General features: G+C 39.9%; 1 protein-coding gene across 1 annotated transcript; it reads left to right on the top strand.

Moving 5' to 3' along the window:
• The first annotated feature begins 4020 nt into the window (after positions 1-4020).
• Positions 4021-12808, top strand: LOC148812151 (uncharacterized). Its single transcript, XM_088908680.1, has 3 exons — positions 4021-4405; positions 6577-7062; positions 12738-12808. The coding sequence occupies exons 1-3, from the start codon at positions 4021-4023 to the stop codon at positions 12806-12808; spliced, it is 942 nt and encodes a 313-aa protein (XP_088764806.1).
• The last annotated feature ends 4892 nt before the right edge of the window (positions 12809-17700 follow it).

Raw genomic sequence — 17700 nt, 5'->3', positions numbered from 1 at the left:
TGAAAAAGCACATTGTGCTGCTGTAATACAGTTTAAAATAATTAAAAGTCTAAGCAGTATCAGCTTTATTTATGGGTTGTAATTTAAAAAAAAGTCAAAAGCTGCACTCAAAATGCAATTAAGCGCTTTCTGGCAAGAGGAGACACCCAAATTAATAATGTAACATGCTACTGTTTGTGCATGAACATAGTTCCAGTATACTGTTATTTCTTTAGATACGCGATTCCATGTTTTTTTTTTTAATCCCTGGGGGACCGGGCATCCATAAGAATCAAGTAATAGGTTTATTCCATGCTGAAAAAAAGAAGAAAGAAAACACATTCCATAAGAATCAGCACCTTTATATAGCACCTTTAAAGGTGGCTTCTCAAAGCGGTTTACGGGATAAAAACTCACATTCCACCTCACTGTCTTCGACCTCTCCAGCCCCACCTTTGTCACCTGCGATGCCTCCAGCACCGCCCTGGGAACTCTACTGTCCCTTGCTTCATAACGGGGTGGAGTAACCTATCGCTTTTGCCTCACGAGTTCTCAGTCCAACCGAACAGAAGTACTATGTTGGGGAGTGAGAGACCCTGGCCTGGTACATGTATTTGTATGGTCATGCATTCACGCTACGGACGGCCCACCAGGCCCTCACTGTGTTTCTTGCCACTTCAGCAATAGGACATTGACCACTCAGACCACCACTAGTCTGAGAGGCTCCAGCAATACTATTTTACACTAAAGTTCACTCCAAGATGTGGAAATATAGTTGCAGATCTACTGTCCCGCTCCTTTCCTAACCTGCCTGGAGGCCGTGATTCAGACACACTCGAGTCTGACCTCATCCAGATGCTCCACACTCCACTTCAGGCAGCAGTGCTTTTTAACGTCTGGGATAACTGTGTTTGTTTCATTTTCTGAAGGGGGGGGGGGGGGTTGTTGCATACACCATCAGTTTGGGGTTTATGATGCTTTTGCACTTTGGGTTTTGGGGCTTACCACTTTACGGCACTTGAGTGCCTTGTCGGGTTTTAACCATTCTGTGTCAGTTATGAGTTATGCACAATAAAGAGCAGACGTCTGTGAAATCTGTCTGCCTCAGTCCCTGGTTTTCCACGGTGTAACAATGTCTCTTGCAAATGTATTCAGGTTTGCATAAAACTTTAATAAAAAAGTGATCTGAAACTTCCCATCTTTCAATCTCTGATTTTGCTGTCACTAAACCCGGACGTGATGTTCCGCAGATGTGCAGTGTGCCTTTACTTTTGTTCATGTATTGGTTGTGTGAGCTCCTCACTGCGTGTCCAGTACTGTACTGTGATTATTTTTAAATTGTGTACAAGGAGTACAATGACTAGAAGGCTTTGAACTTTGTTTGGTTCATAAAAAATGCTAAAGAACATGCAAAGTGATTAACATTTCCTTTTGTCAATTATCTGATTGTCTCTGCTCTATTTCATGAGTTTATGTAGTGACAGGCCATTTCTTTCTGATATATTTACTGGGTCAGGTATTAATCGCATAGGAAACACTATTTTCATAAAGAACAACATGTCAGCAACAAAGTCACATTGAAGCTGGTATTGGGAAAAGTTTCATAATATTTCTTTTTAAATAATACAAGTAAATCTTATCTTAAACTATGGAATTTTAGCCAGCATGGAGCTTGAATTCACTACCCTGAAATTAAGAGTTTCATTTTAGCTGCTCCACAGAAAACTGAAATCTCTTATTTATATTAGATACTGCAGGTCCTGTCCTTTACATGACTGAAGAGGTCGGTATAGTCTCCAGGTTATCAACAATAAGTTCTGTCATTGCTTATGTGGGGCAGCACATCAATTAGATGGTTGTTTGCAGTATGTGCATGGTTTTCTCCCATTCACTTAAATAACATAGATGGAGGAAGCTCTCTTGTCTTTGGCTGCTGTTCTAGTAAAGGAACAACATTCCTATCAGGGCACTGCCACTTGACCAGTCATGAGGTGGTGCACTCATGATGATCATCTTTTCCCTGTACTTGAGGGTCATTTTGCTCTTCCACCTGCAATTTCAACATCTTACTTGGGAGATGTCAAACTTCTGAGCCTGTGGTGTGCTTCAGTGGCAGCTGTAGTAGACATCATCTTGGAAAGCACATTGGGGTCCTTGGACATGAAAGATGGTTAAAGCTTCTCTCAGTAAACAGGAGATCCTGTGTATGAAATTCTGCGGTGCCTTTCTTCCTGTTTTGTCCTATAGAATGTGTCATAATTATTGATAATCACATGTGGGTTGATTTAGTTTAATTCAAGTGTTAATTTCCTTTCTGGAACAACTTGTTTTTCAAGAAAATCATACAGTACAACTTGCAAAAGATGCAAAAGATGAAATACAATACAATACAAATCTTGCTTTCGGTGCATAAGAAGTACTGCCAGCTGGCAAGAAAATGACAGCATTTTTTTCTTTATCCAAAAGCCTGCATATGGAGATGTATAACACAAATCCACTTGAGATGTTTTTGTCGACCAGAAGAGGAGTTTATTGAATACATAGCCAAGGAAAAGAACCCTCCTTACAGTCAGGACCGTACTTCTGACAAGAAGAGTTACAGCTGCCTTTTTATACATTTGCTTGATAAGGAAGACGAACAGTTTAATTCTCAAAAAGGAAAACTTCAGTTGTAAATGATTTATGTTGGTTAAGCACACTCCACAATGACTGATCATAAAATGTATATGTGACTGAACTGGTACAGCACCTGGAAAAATAGGTTCAGTTGTGGTTAAGGTTCTGCACTAGAATAAGAATAGGCATATTTCCTGTCTGCAGGCTCGTAGTCTTACCAACATTGGCTACACTTAATGCTGGAGTTTGTGCTCTACTGTGCTCTACTGAACACTGTGTACAGAGAAAGAATTTAACCCTTCACCTCAAACGACACTCTTGTTGACATTGTTCTGTCACTGGTAAAATTTCCTGACCCTGGGTATATACAGTAGCTGGTCTTTGAGATGTTACTAAAACAGCTGTCCTGTGGAACCGGTGGCAAATATGGAACCAATGAACCTGTTGTACAGATTCAAGATGAAAAGACCAGAAAGGTAAATAAATCAATTTAAATGGGTATGTGGCCTTGTTGAGACATATCACATCAAAGATAAAGCAATAAATATGGAGAGGTGATAAAAGAGATTGGAAAAAAATGTAAGGATGGGAAATAGTTGTGTATAAAGACACCGAAAGGAAGGAAAAATGTATTAATTAGATAAGAAGAAGTTGGGAAGGGGGTTGTGGAGGGGTAAAACATTAAATTGGTTGTTATTGGCTGCATTCCATTTTCAGTTTCAGTTTTAACCCAGTGGTCTGGTCCAGTTCAGTCACTTATTCAGTTTTCCTTCTGAACCGGTGCAATTTCTCCACAGCCTCTACCATCGGTTAAGTCACAGCGTACATTTTAGTGGTTTATCTGATCCCGAGCAGTGTAGAATAGCGTTTCTTCAAGAGATTGTGTTTGATATTTTATCACAAAGCTGAGAGGAACAGCTGAAAAGTGATGTGTGCTTCGATTTAAGAATAGCTTTATATGAAATTCTGCATTGATAATAATGTGCATTATAGTGTCCTACAAGTAAAACGTGGAAATCAATTTTCAGTTTCACAAAATTCACACTTAGGAACAGGGCAACATGCAGGCAATTCACTCCTCCTGAGCAGGTGGCGCTAGACGGTGAAGTGAGGTTTTAAATCCGCCCGCAGAATCTCCTGTTTCACAGCTCTGCTCCTCGGCTGTTTTGAAGCCTAATGAATGACGATCATGCTGCAGATATTTCACCCACGTGGTGGTGATTGTGTCTGTTGCTTTAGCTAATTAAAGAAGAAAGTTTTTTTTTGTTATTTTAATAACTTCATGTTCTGAATAAGCTACGTCTTATCGACTGTGTTTATTACTGAACAGATCATAGCCCTGATTACAGGATCTGTGAAGAATAAAAATAAAGTTACTGTGATTAAAGTCCGCAAGGCAACCTTTGTTTTAGACTCCGAAGAACGATGGCGGCGTGTTTGTTAAATCTGCAAACCGGACTTTACTCTTTAATGGATATTTTACTCAAATCGATCGTGTATGAAGTTTCAGAAGTTTTCAGAAACAGGATGTCTGACTCTGAGGACGAGTTTCAGGACAAACTCTACAGCATCTCCCAGATTCAGGTGAGACGGGCCGTGTTTAAAATCACACAGTGTGTGGAGGACAGTGTCGGGAGTGAAATGGCGCAGCTGAAGAAGGAAAACGAGAGCCTGAAGTGGAGATTGCAGCTGTGGGAGAAAGACTCGGGAGCAGGAGGAGATCAGGGACAGACCGATCAGGTTACCCAGACGCTTCCATGTGAAGTCACTGCCGAAATAAAAGAAGAAATGGATATGAAACTGTTGTCAGGTCAGTGTGGTGACTTGTGTCTTTACCTTCCTCACTGGTGAGAATATAGTGGAGAGATGCAGAGTGAAGTGGGAAAGACTTAGGTGATGTAGCAACGTGATTCTTTACTGGAAACTGAACTTTTATTGTTTGGTTGTAGTAACAGGAATAGAAAATGGTGAGCTACTGTATCTATACCCTCATTATAGTAAACGCTGACATCTCGCTTGTTTACTGTTTTTTTTATCGTTGGAATATCCTCCTTATTTTTAAAATAATCTCGGCTAAACGTGTTTCCAGCGCTTTTGGTTTTAAAAAAGCAAAGCAAACTTGGAGATGAATGTGAAATGGTGAACAGGATAAAAAGTGTCGAGCAGTCGACAGATATTTGCATTCTCACATTTTGTAGCGGTCTGTGGTTTGAGGTGCAGGATCAAGTGAATATCGGTGTGTTTTAGGTTTCGGGACTGCTGTATTTAGTGATCTTGGAGGAGAAGGATTGTCTGTGGATTTGGTATTAATCGAAAGGACAAACACTGTTCCCAGTATTTTTTTTCTCATGGTGTTTTTTCCTGGTGTTCTCTTTCTTATCTCTTTGGATTAAGCACACAGCAGAATGTGTATTACCATTCTAGAAAGGCAGTCATTTCTGCTCAGTTGAATTCACTGCTTTATACAGTACCGGGTCGCGGGGGAGCCAGAGCCTATCCCAGCATGCAAGGGGATCTGTGTGTTATACAGCCTGGAGATGACACCGGTTTATCAGAGTATTGTTACAAGTAGGGAGTTATGAAATTGGATAAATAGCCTGAAATGACCCAGAGGATGAATCAATAATGAAAATAAACTATCATAACCCCCAAATATTTGAGAAGTTGGTATACCTAGAAGCACTTGAGTTCTTTGTTCTCTGTCACAGCTTTGGTGAAAATAGTCTTTATTAAAGCACAAATAATAGGTTTATTCCATGCTGAAATGAGAAGAAAGAAAACAGAACGTTTTGGTCGTGGAGCCTTCTTCAGGTGTGATTTTTAAAGCACACTGGGTTAAACAAATATTCATTAACAATAACAATCTCCTCTGTTCCTCTGCTAGTTGTCCTTTTCTTTCATGCTGTCTTCCTGGACTACTGATTAATACTTACTCATTTACCCATAATTTAATTAACTAAAGTAAACCAAGGTCAACTTTACAATTACTTTGATTACTGAATCTGGGGCTTCCACATCTAAGCAAACATCCCCTTTTCTCTGAAGCTTGAAATGTTGACAATAGCCAGGAGTTACCCGTTGTATCTAGATTCACTTAATAAAGTTTTTCAGTGAGGATCTCAATCTAGATCTCAATTAGTTTAATCATACTCCTTATTGCCCCTTCCGAACCCTCACTGTACCCTGTACCTGCTTAATTCTGCTGCCTCCTCCCACTGTGTAGCTTTTTGTCTTTGTAAAAATATGAAAAGCCACTTTTAAACTTACCATATAAAATTTTGTATTTATTATTATTATTCAATCCACTGTTGTTTTTATTATTAAGCATCTTGTACTCGTGTTAGAATTCTCTTCCTTTTTGTGATTAAATTCAAAATAACCTTTTCCCCCCTTTTCATATCAAGCCTGTTCATCTCTCTTTCTCTCTGAATTCACTGTCTAAACCTCTCACTGCTTCTAGAGTTCAACCTTAATCATAGTCTTAGTTAAGACAACTAAAGTGTCAATTAGTCATGGTCACTTTTACGTCACCCACTTTTAATTTAGAAAGGATTAAGTAATATGTTTGCTGAAAAGAGAAGACAGAAAACACAACATTTTGGCTGTGAAGACCTCTTCCTCTTGTTCAGTTTTACTCCAACAGGTCATTTCTTCTCATCTTATTGCACTCAAACAAATGCAAAGCAATCAGGTTTCTGTCATTGTCGTTGTGGATTATTTTTGTAGGTGTTTCATTTTCTTTAAAATGAAAAATGGGTTGCTCACAAACATTTTGTCTTAATTTTTGGTGACTAAATTAACACCGCTAGTTTAAAAAGATAAAGTGAACATTGGGGTGTATTAGTATTTTGCGGTGGTCTTGGTGCCAAAAATCCCTGTATGTTAAAGTTTGATTTCTTGTTACTCCATGGTGTTTTCTGCTTTAAACGTTATACTTTCAGCTCACGTTAAAGGTCTTGTCCTTTTGTTCTGTATTTGCAGGCTCAGAGGCCAGTGCTCTCCCTGATGCTAGGGAAAGGGCTCCTCTTGAACAGCAGCACAGTCAGGAGGAGTGGGGCTCCAGTCTGATGCAGGAGACAGAGCTCACTTCTGCAGAAGGGAAAGAGACACTCAGTGAGCAGCACACAGAGAGCAGACAGAGTGTGGAGGATCTGGACTCTGTGTCCAAGATGGAGACAGAGCCTGAGAGTGAGACACCTGGGTTCCTAGTATCTGATGATTTTACAAAGAAGATTAATAATCTGGACACAAACAGTATTACACAAGGTTGTAATGAACTGGGCTATGTCTCCGTACAAGAGCTCAAAGAACAACTGGGTGAGTTTAATCTTACAGAGCAGGACATGGAGCCTCAGTTGATTGACCCTGCAGAGGAGCAGACTAAAGAACCTGGTGAAGAGAATAGTACTGAGTTACAGCACACAGAGAAGAGTCAGGACAAGGAGGAACAACAGCAGCTCCAACAGGGCTTGATAATAATTAGGCCTTGTTCTGTTCAAGTGGAGAGACTGTCATTGCAGAGGTGTTTTAAGCAGTCATATGATCCCTTAGTATCTGAGCAAGATCATTCCATGGAGCATTTGCAGAATAAGAGACCCCAGCATGATCAGAGGATGAGGAAGAATCACTCAAAGCCTTGCTCAAATGGAGCGGACAAACTGCCATTACGGCACAGACAGGAGCAGCGTTTCTGTCAGTCTAACATTTCAAAAACCCTTTGCACAGGAGAGAAACCTTTCAGCTGCAGTTGGTGTGGGAAGAGGTTTAGTCAGTCAGGTAACTTAATAACCCACCAGCGCATTCACACAGGAGAGAGACCATTCAGCTGCAGTCAGTGTGGGAAGAGTTTTAGTCATTCAAGTAACTTAATAACCCACCAGCGCATTCACACAGCAGTGAGACTATTCACCTGCAGTCAGTGTGGTAGGAGTTTTAGTCGGTCAAGTACCTTAAGAGTACACCAGCGCATTCACACAAGAGAGAGACCATTCAGCTGCAGTCAGTGTCGGAAGAGTTTTAGTAATTCCAGTTCCTTAAGAGTCCACCAGCGCATTCACACAGGAGAGAAACCATTCAGCTGCAGTCAGTGTGGGAAGCGTTTTAGTCAGTTAAGCAACTTAAAAGTCCACCAGCACATTCACACATGAGCGAGATCATTCAGCTACAGTCACTGTGAGAAAAGTTTTATCTAGTCAGGTGACTTAACAAAACACACCAATCTAGTCACAAGTTTTTGATTTAATCATAGTCTTAGTCAAGTCAACTAAAATGTCTATTAATTCAGGTAGGCAGCTGAGTCAGCATGTAACACCCGCAGAAGGCTTCACAGCTGAAATATTGTTTCCTTTCTTCTCTTTTCAGCCTGAAATAAACCTTTACTTGTTCCCAAAATGTTTATTAGTTATATTAATTTTGTAGTCACTCACTTTTGATTTGGTCTAGTCAACTGAATTTTGACTATGATTACTCTTACTTATGGTTAACTAAAACATAGCTCTAGTCATGAAGTATAATTTATGTGTATAATAAAATGTATAATGTTTTTTTTCAATTTAATTTTCAATTTAAATTGAATTAATTCTGTATTTATTTGTAGTCTTGGGATGTTAAGTTTAGTCCTGTTTCATTTACAATTAAGACTGTTCTCATTGGATGGGCTTGTACTTGCGTAACAACTTTTTACCTTCCTATGTTAAGCAAGAAACATGTATAAAACAGAATAGGATCTTTAACTGTCACGCTTAAGAAAAGAAAATCACAAAATGTATTAAATTCTACCAACAAGCTCAAAGTCTTTGCTGCACAATCTAAAGTGTATTTATCCCCAGAGAGGATAGATATGAAATACAAGAAATATTTATGCAACAAAGGGTAAATAATGAAGAATCAAGAGATATTGTATGGATCTGTCCTAATAAGAAAATCTATTTTGGCACCATTACTAATAATTCCATATTTTTTTAAGTTCAGTTTTTTTTTCAATGCAACTATTTTTTTGTTTAATCCGGACTGGACAAGCAATATATACACTTTAACAGCCACATAAACTAAATGTAATTAAATATTTCCTGATAACCTCGTATGAATATGATTTGCAGTTCCTACATAGCCAGAACCTGTCATCCCCACCTTAGTGAGCATCTTCGCTTTTCTCTCAAATACAATATTTACTCCACAAATAAGATTGATTATAAAGGCTGACACATTTTCCGAAGTTTTAAATACTGATGTCACTCTGGAGGCACGGGTTTGAATCCCACTCTTGACAAAGCTTGATCTGTGGACCTTCTAGTATTGTTCAAATGAGAAAGGCACTACGATGTAGATAATGCGTTGACATATGCACAGACACACAATATGTCTCGTTCTTATCCTGTTTCAGTTTATGCTTAATAGGAGTGGAGCAATTCCTCCTGTTTCTCATACTAATATATTCTGACCACCACTGAACATGTAGCCTGGCTCTGATTCAAGAACACCTCAGATGTTCAGCCCTTTTTTTGTTTGCTGGAGATTACGATCAATAAATAACTTTTTTGGGAAAAAACAATTTATCAAACACATAGGCAGATTTTCAAAAAACAAATTAGAGTTGACAAGGTGCCCCTTTGGAATAGTCATCAGAAAATGACAGGAAAGGAAAATTATATAAGCTCTCTCAACGTATGAGAGATTGGCATCTGATTGAAGAAAATCTACCTTTCTCCCCGTGGGGGAATTGAACCTCAGTTTCTCACATGACAGGTAGGGATATTCACCACTGTACTAACAAGGGGGGCTTGCTTCGTGCTTGGAGGCATTTCCTCTTATAGTTACTACTGTTTCAGGTTTCAGCATTTATTTTCATTCCTTCCAGTGGAGCGCATGAAAATGTGTTTCCATTTGTGCCATCCTTACTTCTCCTCTGCTATCATCACTACTCCTTCTCTTGCACTACAAACACCTAGAGAGTCGGTTCTTTCAGCATAATTAATTCGGTTTTCAAAGGCTGGAAGTAGGGCACAAGAGTCGCGAATGCAAACAGCCTTTTTAACTGCTTCCACTGGGAATTGTCATTCATAGACACTGAAGAATTTATTTCTAAGGCAGCAGGTCCAAATGATTTAGCAATTTAAAGGTTTGAGGAAAAATGAAACAACACTTTTCCTTTGTGGGGCAGGCACACAACCACATGAAGAGAACACCATGATCAGCAGGTTTCAAGTCGCAATGGATTTCTAATTCATCATTTTAACCACTCGGCCACAACTTCCACGAGTGCCCCCACTCCCACCGCTGCTACAATCCAACATGGAGTGCAAGATGGCATCCGAAACCTTTTTCATATTTGATCTCTGTTTAAAAACAAACAAAAAATTACAAAATACATGCTAGCAGTCAGACAGGCCTCAGAGGATTTAAGGGTGGCTTAAAGTTTAAATTATAAAGTCTCCCTGTCCGGACATGAAAATGGAACTTTGTTAAAAAAATATAAATAATGGAGAAATATGTACAAGGATTTTTGAAGCTGCACCACACTGCAGTTTGAATAGCAGTTTATTTGTTTTAGATGAAGGAATTGTCTTTGATTTAAGCTCTTACAAATGAGATGAAAAAAACACCCCTGAAGTCCTGCAGTTGAATATAATGCCATTACATGTCAAAGCAGTATTTCACTTCATCCTACCATTCCAACACAAGGAGTATGTGGAAATGATCATACGCTATGATACGTCTCTGATCAAGTTCAAGTTTATTTGTCAAACCAGCCATATACAAGTATAGAGAGGAGCGTGATATTGTTCTCCAGGTCTATGGTGCGAATACATACAAGACACTGACTAGCCAATGCTATAGACAATGTAGCCATAGACATTTCTGACAGGGTACATAAAGTCCAATGTGCATAGTACAATTTACTTTACAGGATTGTGCAAAGAGTTGTGCAAAGAATACATCAGACAGTATGCCTGACATTAGGCAAAAAAGAACTTAAGTTTCCAGATTTGGAGTAAGTGCAGGAGGTACCAGGGTGTTGAGGAGCCTGACAGCCTGTGGAAAAAAGCTGTTACTGAGTCTGGTGGAGCTGACCCATATACTGAGATACCCTTTACCAGATGGTAGGAGGGTAAAGAGGTTGCAAGAGGGGTGGGAGAGATCCTCCACAATACTGGAGGCTTTGTGTGTTGGCAGTGTTTGTGGTATATGTCCTGAATGGTCGGAAGGGAGGCTCCAATGATGTTTCCTGCTGTATTGACAATTCATTGTAGGAACTTGCGGTCTGAGACCTTACAATTCCCAAACTGAACAGTGATACAGTTTGCCAAGATGGTCTCGATGGTACCTCTATAGAATGTGGATAGTATGGGGGGGGGGGGGGTGGTTTGCCCTTCTCAGTCACAGCAGGAAGTGGAGATGTTGTTGTGCTTTTTTAGCTAGGGAACTGGTGTTGATGGTCCAAGTGAAGTCATCTGTGATATGCACACCAAGAAACGTAGTACTTCTAGTTGTCTCTGCAGGGGAGCCGTTTATGTGCAATGGGGAGTGATAAGTGATCAGTGGGGAGTGTTCAACAATTCAGTGGGTTATCAGTCTCTACAGTTGTAAGGCACCTTGAAGGTACACCCCCATGATTAATATTTGTGCATCAGTGAAAGGTACACTCTTGGACAACCTTGAAGGAAACTAATGCTATTAGACATTGGAAGATCTAAAGAGTCTCTTAACACCACTTCTAGCAGCAAACTTAGTTGTTCCCAGGAAGTCTCCCCCATCCAGGTACTGACCAGGTTCACAGCTGCACAGTTTCAGTGCATTTTCAGTTGTGAGTTGCAAGGTGATGTAGCTGCAAAAAATGTTTAATTGGCTGAGAATCAAACCCAGGCCTCTCCTATGACAGGCAAGAATTTTACCACTGAACCACCATGATGATCTCTAAAAGGTTGTACTCAGACATTTTTTACACTCAGTCCTGGACTGTGCGGTCCAAAGGGAACTTTTGGACAAGTGAGAATATTCTCCTATCTGTAAATTTTATTCTGCTAGTGTTGTATAGTGCAGCATTCGGGAATATTCCAAAACTGAGTCAGATCGAATGGTTTAAGAAAACCTGTTCAACTGGAACATGGAAGAATAAAAAATGATAAAACAGTTCCTATGTTAAAACTGAAACAAAACAACAACAACAGAACTGCAGTACATCACACTATAAGCAAAACAAAGACAATAACGTTATGACAGAAAAGAAAACATAGAAGCTGTTAAAACATAACAAAAGAACTGGTATCTGACATCTGTGCTATTGGAATCACATAAAACAGAACCTGAGATCAGTCCGGTTTCGTTCTTCCTGGGGTATCAAGCCAGTCACTAGTTGGTGCTTTTCAACAGGGCTCCACGAATGGTAGCCTCATGTGAAGCCAAATCACCACAGGTGACTTTGATTTGCCCAGCACAAGAGCATGCCCGGTTTTCTGAAGCAGCACTGGGTTACAAGGAGCGATGCTGTTCTGGCCCAAATCGGTATCCACTTGCTTGTGTCGGTACTGCAGTGTGAACTCCCAGATGAGTTGAAAATGTTGGATTGGGAGAAATGGCAGTGAGGCCGTTGCTTTCTGGAGAAAAGATGGATTCAGTGTTTAGTCTCTGCTCCTGCTGCAGTGAGGGGGATGGTTCAGGGATGAAGTCTAAGTCCTGGCTTTCCCTTGCAGAGCTTCACTGGAGAGGCTGTGCAACCCTGCATGTGTCTGCATCACTGATGCAGACCGGTGTATGGGGTGAGACAGGCAGGTTGTCAGTGCTGCAGACAGAAGTGTATTCTTGAAGAGGCATATAAGCAGTGCTCTGTGGCAAGGAAAACCTGTCCCTGCTATAGCACACTCTAAAATGACAGTGCAAGCCTCAGAGCTGTTGCCCTGCTCTTGCAGTGTCTTACAGCTCACCCCATCATCATCTGTAGCCAGGATGTTGAATGGGCTCTCGTTTGGTGAATACACAGGCCTCTCACAGTGCACCTCTGCATCTAAATCATTGGTCACTCCTGTCAGCATAGGGACCCAGGGGCTCAGGTTACTGACACTAGTACTGTCAGCACAGCTGGCTTAAGGCAGAATTCTCATGCTGCTGCTGTCATCTGTCAGCTGGGGCTCTTCCTCCTCTGGCAGTCTGTGGAAGCCAGCTGGAGATGGAGGAAACTGAGATTGTCTCTGAGGTGGTGATATCCCTTCAGTTGTAGAGGACACTGAGGTGGAGGTCCTTTAAGCTGTAGTTGTACGGTGATGTGCTACTGGAGCAGTTATTCATGAGAGTGTGTGGGTCTTTCACAGAGGGTCAGGACAAGCCCCCTGCCTGAAAGTCTCCTGTGTGCATTCACAGGTCAAGAGCCAGGCAGGGGGACAATGGACACAACAAAATAAAAATAAAATAACTACAGTGGTACTAGAAGGTTTGTGAACCCTTTAAAATGTCTGAATTTCTGCATACATTTGACCTAAAATGTGATCAGATCTTCATCTAAGTCATTAAAATAGATAAAGACAACCCAATAAAACAAATAAAATACAAAAGGATATAACTTTTCATTTATTTATTTATCATAAAGTATTTTAGATTAAGCGGCATGGGACCCTATGTAAAATATTTCCACTGGCCCTGATCATGGTACAAAATTTTAATGAGCACCTTTAAATGCATTTCAAAAGCTGCAACATCTGACAAGCTAATTTTTTGATTCTCTGAAAAACCCAAATCGCAGTGTAATTGCTCGGCCCCTTGTAACTTTTCCTTATTGCTACTACCAGTATTCACCAAGCCGTACGCACAACCTGCAAAACAGATTCCTGTCCAGATAACGTAAGGCGATAAGGTGTGCTTGTTTCCGTTCAATTACCCTACTGTACAAAACGGATTTAAACCTTCTGCGGTCACCGCCCTCCATATTCCGTACCACTGTGACCACTGTGTCATCTGTAAGAACTTCTGTGTGGCTCTGTAAGAGGCCTGAGATGTAATTTAAAAAATCAGCAGCATTTATTCTCCGGGCTGCCTTCTAAGTGAGAAAAGCAGGTTATTATAGCTGCCGGAAGACAAACACAACTGTACAAAGGACCTACACTTGGCAAACATTCATCCAATATTCTTTGGACTGTTCCATGCACAGCATTTATAGCCTGTACATGAGTCTATTCTGTCAAGATTAACAAAACAAAATTCTTCATAGTGCCCCGTTGCTTTAAAATAATGAACTACTAATTATTATTAAATTATACGTCCTATCATAACATCGCACAAGTTCCAGGAAAAGTGAGGGGTGTCTATTCACATTGCCACCACCACTATCCTGATTCTCATTGTTCATCATAACCAGCTCTCGGTTTTCAAAGTTATCTTTATCAGGTTCTACTACAGTACCCCTGACCATTAAATTATTTTCTACTCCAGCATTCTCATTGTGTGGATCGGATTGGTCATGTGGAATGTTGTGTCTCTGAATCTTTTGTGTCTCAACAAAAATGCTTTTGCAAGATAAATTATTTTATTAACATACTGACGCTTGATGTTGGTAAGGGGTCAGTCTTTAAACCACTTTTAAAACCGCATGTTTAGTCATTTACATCCATCAGCATTCAGCGCATTTGTACCATAAAACGCCATTGCCAGGTCGTGAAATGCTGCCTTTAGAGCTGCATTCTCTGTAGAAGTTATGTCAAAAAGGAAAGTGGTAAACGACTGGACTTTTTTTGGTAGATCGGTTGTACATCTGCAAAAACAGATTTTAGGCACTTGAATTCTCTCTTTTTACCCGTTTCATTAGTGCTCACCATAGCTAGTAACTGAGCTATGCAGCTCACACACTTTAAAGCATTACCATTTAGCAAGTCTCTAAACCCACTACTAGTTCTATCCAAAGGTTTGGCACGTTTTTAATCCGGACAGTGTTTTGTTAACTAAGGCCTTCCATGAAGAAATGCTCCACTGGGCCTAGTGTCTGCTCCCCCATTTCTCCCACATCTTTTTCCACTCTCGAAAATGCTGCATCTGTGTGATTAAGAAATAGATATTAAGGATTAGTCAGCAATGCTGAATATATCAAAAACAGAAAACTGGGTTACCTAGGAACTTTTAATTATGTTAACATTCCTCCAAAAGAAGTAACTGTTTAAGTGATATGGAACCAAGTTCATGTTTGTTTTGGGGTAACCTTTTAATTGTAACTGATGAAAGAGATGTTTTAAAATGCAACTTGGCACCGCTTAAATAATACTAACCTTTTTTCATGGTTGTGCTGTGCCTTACGTTTTGGGCTCCACTAACATTATTTGAAGCCGGAGCAGTGTCTTTATGAATGAGAAAAAAAAGGGTGTTAGGTGTTGACCATGATACCTAATACCACAAATTACCAAGAAAATAGAAAACTGATGTAAGCAGGACATTTTTTTAATTAGTTAAATTCCCCTTTAAATGTGATTGATAAAAGTGTGTTTTATAATGCATCACAGACAACTCTTTTGTAATACACACTATTTGTCAAAGATTATTTAGAAATGCTCTGCTTCTCTTCCGCACGTTAATTCCCCGTCGAGCCTGCTGCCTGCGGCAGTTGTATAACAGGAGCATCTAATGGAAATGAATAGGTACATGCTCTCGTTAGCAATGGTGTTAAGTTCTCTGCAGCTGACACTTGTGACGCCATTTATGTTCGCTACAGCCATTGGCTTATATCCAGACTCACTCAGAAAGAAAAGAAAGAACACTGTCCACAATACAGATGTACACGGTTGTAATTCTTACCCACTGATGACGGAGAGTTCTGACGACTCCAACACCACAGATTTATTCCCTGTTGAGCCTGTCGCCTGCGTCAGGTGTATATCTGCGTCAGGTGTATATCTGTAATGGAAACGATATGGATGCATGAGACACGCTATCGCTAGCAAAGCTGTAATTTCACTTTCAATAAGACGAATGTACATACCCAAGAAAAATTCATCGTCATCCATCAAGTCCTGCAGTGCAAAGCTTCAAAAAAGGGAATCTTCCACTGTCTGTATCTGCTCTTTGCATGCCACTGTTCTATTTTTCTGAAGTCCAAATATCTCCCAAGACTGACAGACTCGGACACTGCAAGCCAAGTCCTTATGTAGGTTTTTAGGTCACTTCACTGTCCACGCCCGAAACCGTAAAGTTCTGAGAGATGTGTTTTTTAGAGATATGAACCCTAACCCTTTTATGACCTAGCAGTTCCAACTGCAGAGAAGTTGTCAGTAAAATGTAAAGATCTAAACATTCCACAAAAGCTTTACATTTTTTAATCTGATATAATTTTGCACATAATTTTCTTTTTCTTCCCCCAAATCATGAGGTTTGTGGTTGGGGTCTACTATAGCACCCCAACCAATTTAAAAGTGTTTATGCTTAAAATTAGCTGGGGTGTCCGGCATAAACTACCGACTGAGCTGTCTGGACCAGCCACTGACTGCCGCGAAGATGGCCTCTTTGAATGAGGAACATGTCGTTGAGGAAACTGAAGTGGTACATTATTAGTAATATTTTCTGATGGGGGTTTGTTGTTTCAATCTATGGTTAGGTATGTTATTTTCAACACTTGGCTTTTTCGCCAGACAGTGCATCAACCCAGATGGACTTCAGATTTCCTGTCCATTCTGAAAGTGATTCCGGTGATGAGGAACTGACAATATCTGACATGAAAGAGTCACTACAAATGGTAAATATTTTAGGAAAAAGCACAAGTTAAAGTTAAAGTCTTAAAAGTTACAGACATCCAATGACTGTATAACTGATTCATTTGTGCCCAGTCACTGGAAGCTTTAATGCGATTCTTTTCCCATCCTTATTTCTTTGTTCCCATGAATTTACTCTATAGTAAAGGAAAAGTAAAAGCTGGCAACTGCAGGTATTCTTTGTCTGTGATGAACTGCTTGTGCAGAGAGTTATATTAGCTTTACAGGGGGTGTAGTTTGGTGGTAGCGCACATGCCTTGCAAATGTGAGGTTCTGGGTTCAATTCCTGGCATTTCTAGGTGTTTTGTGTTACCACCCTCACATAGCAAACGTCTTTGCTTGTGTTCAGAGAGAGCCAGGTTTATACAATTAAATCTAGATACTCTTGAAGTGCTACAATGTTGCTCTACTGCTTTAAAGGTACTTCCAATGCATTTAGTCTTGTTAACTATCAAATGATTTTAACTAATTTAACGTCATCTACAAGAAAGCCAGAGAAGGTCTTCCGATTTGTCTTGGCTGTTAAAGAAGCACCTGTTTAATCTCAGCCGGGATTTCTTGAGAGCTCGTTCAGCGAGCAAGTCCTCCCTCTGGACTCCGCACTGAGCTGAAAACTGAGTGAGCTCCTCACTGCGTGTCCTTTACTGTTACATGTGCTCTTGTGTAGATTATCTACATGCAGCACAGTGACAAGAACACCTTGAACGTGTTCCGTATGGGAAGGAAAATGATAAAGAGAACGTGTAAAATATCCATGGTACAATTAAAAAACATGAAGGACAAAACAACGACTTTTGAAGATCACAAGAGATTCAAGAAACACAACCATCCCCTTGAATGCTGAACTCTTAAGTTAAAAGACTGATTGTTAACCTACAAAGCGAAGGACATGACCTGTAAATCTCTTCATGGTTTAAAGTTTACGAAATAAAACAATTTCTTTATTTCTTGATAGATGATTTATTGAATTTAAACAAAATCACAATTAAAAACCTTTTGGGTTAAACTGTTATACACACACTCTGACGAAGACAAACATTAGTGTCTTCCAATGTGTGCACGCCCATTTCTCAAAAACAAAAAAAAAATTAATTGAATTTAATTTATTTACTTTTTATGCTTGCATCGTTTTTTAATATTTCCGTAAAATCTTGTCTTCTTACTAGTCTTGATATACATTTTTCGAACATGGTGCAATAATTTTGTTATTAGTTTCAGTTTTGGAAAATTGCGGCCAGAAGCTACCGAAACTGGTAATGTTCACATAATAGCAGCATTTTGGGTGGAAAAAGGTATTTCTTCATATGAATCCTAACACTTTTATGGGCGGCATTCTAGGACTTCTCACTTCAGATACAGCTGTCAATACATCATACATTTCTACTCC

This window comes from Atractosteus spatula (genome assembly GCF_055471065.1).
Source record: "Atractosteus spatula isolate fAtrSpa1 chromosome 10 unlocalized genomic scaffold, fAtrSpa1.hap1 SUPER_10_unloc_5, whole genome shotgun sequence".
NCBI lineage: Eukaryota > Metazoa > Chordata > Actinopteri > Semionotiformes > Lepisosteidae > Atractosteus > Atractosteus spatula.
Note: the sequence above shows the minus strand (reverse complement) of the source record. Positions and strands in the feature narration are given on the sequence as shown.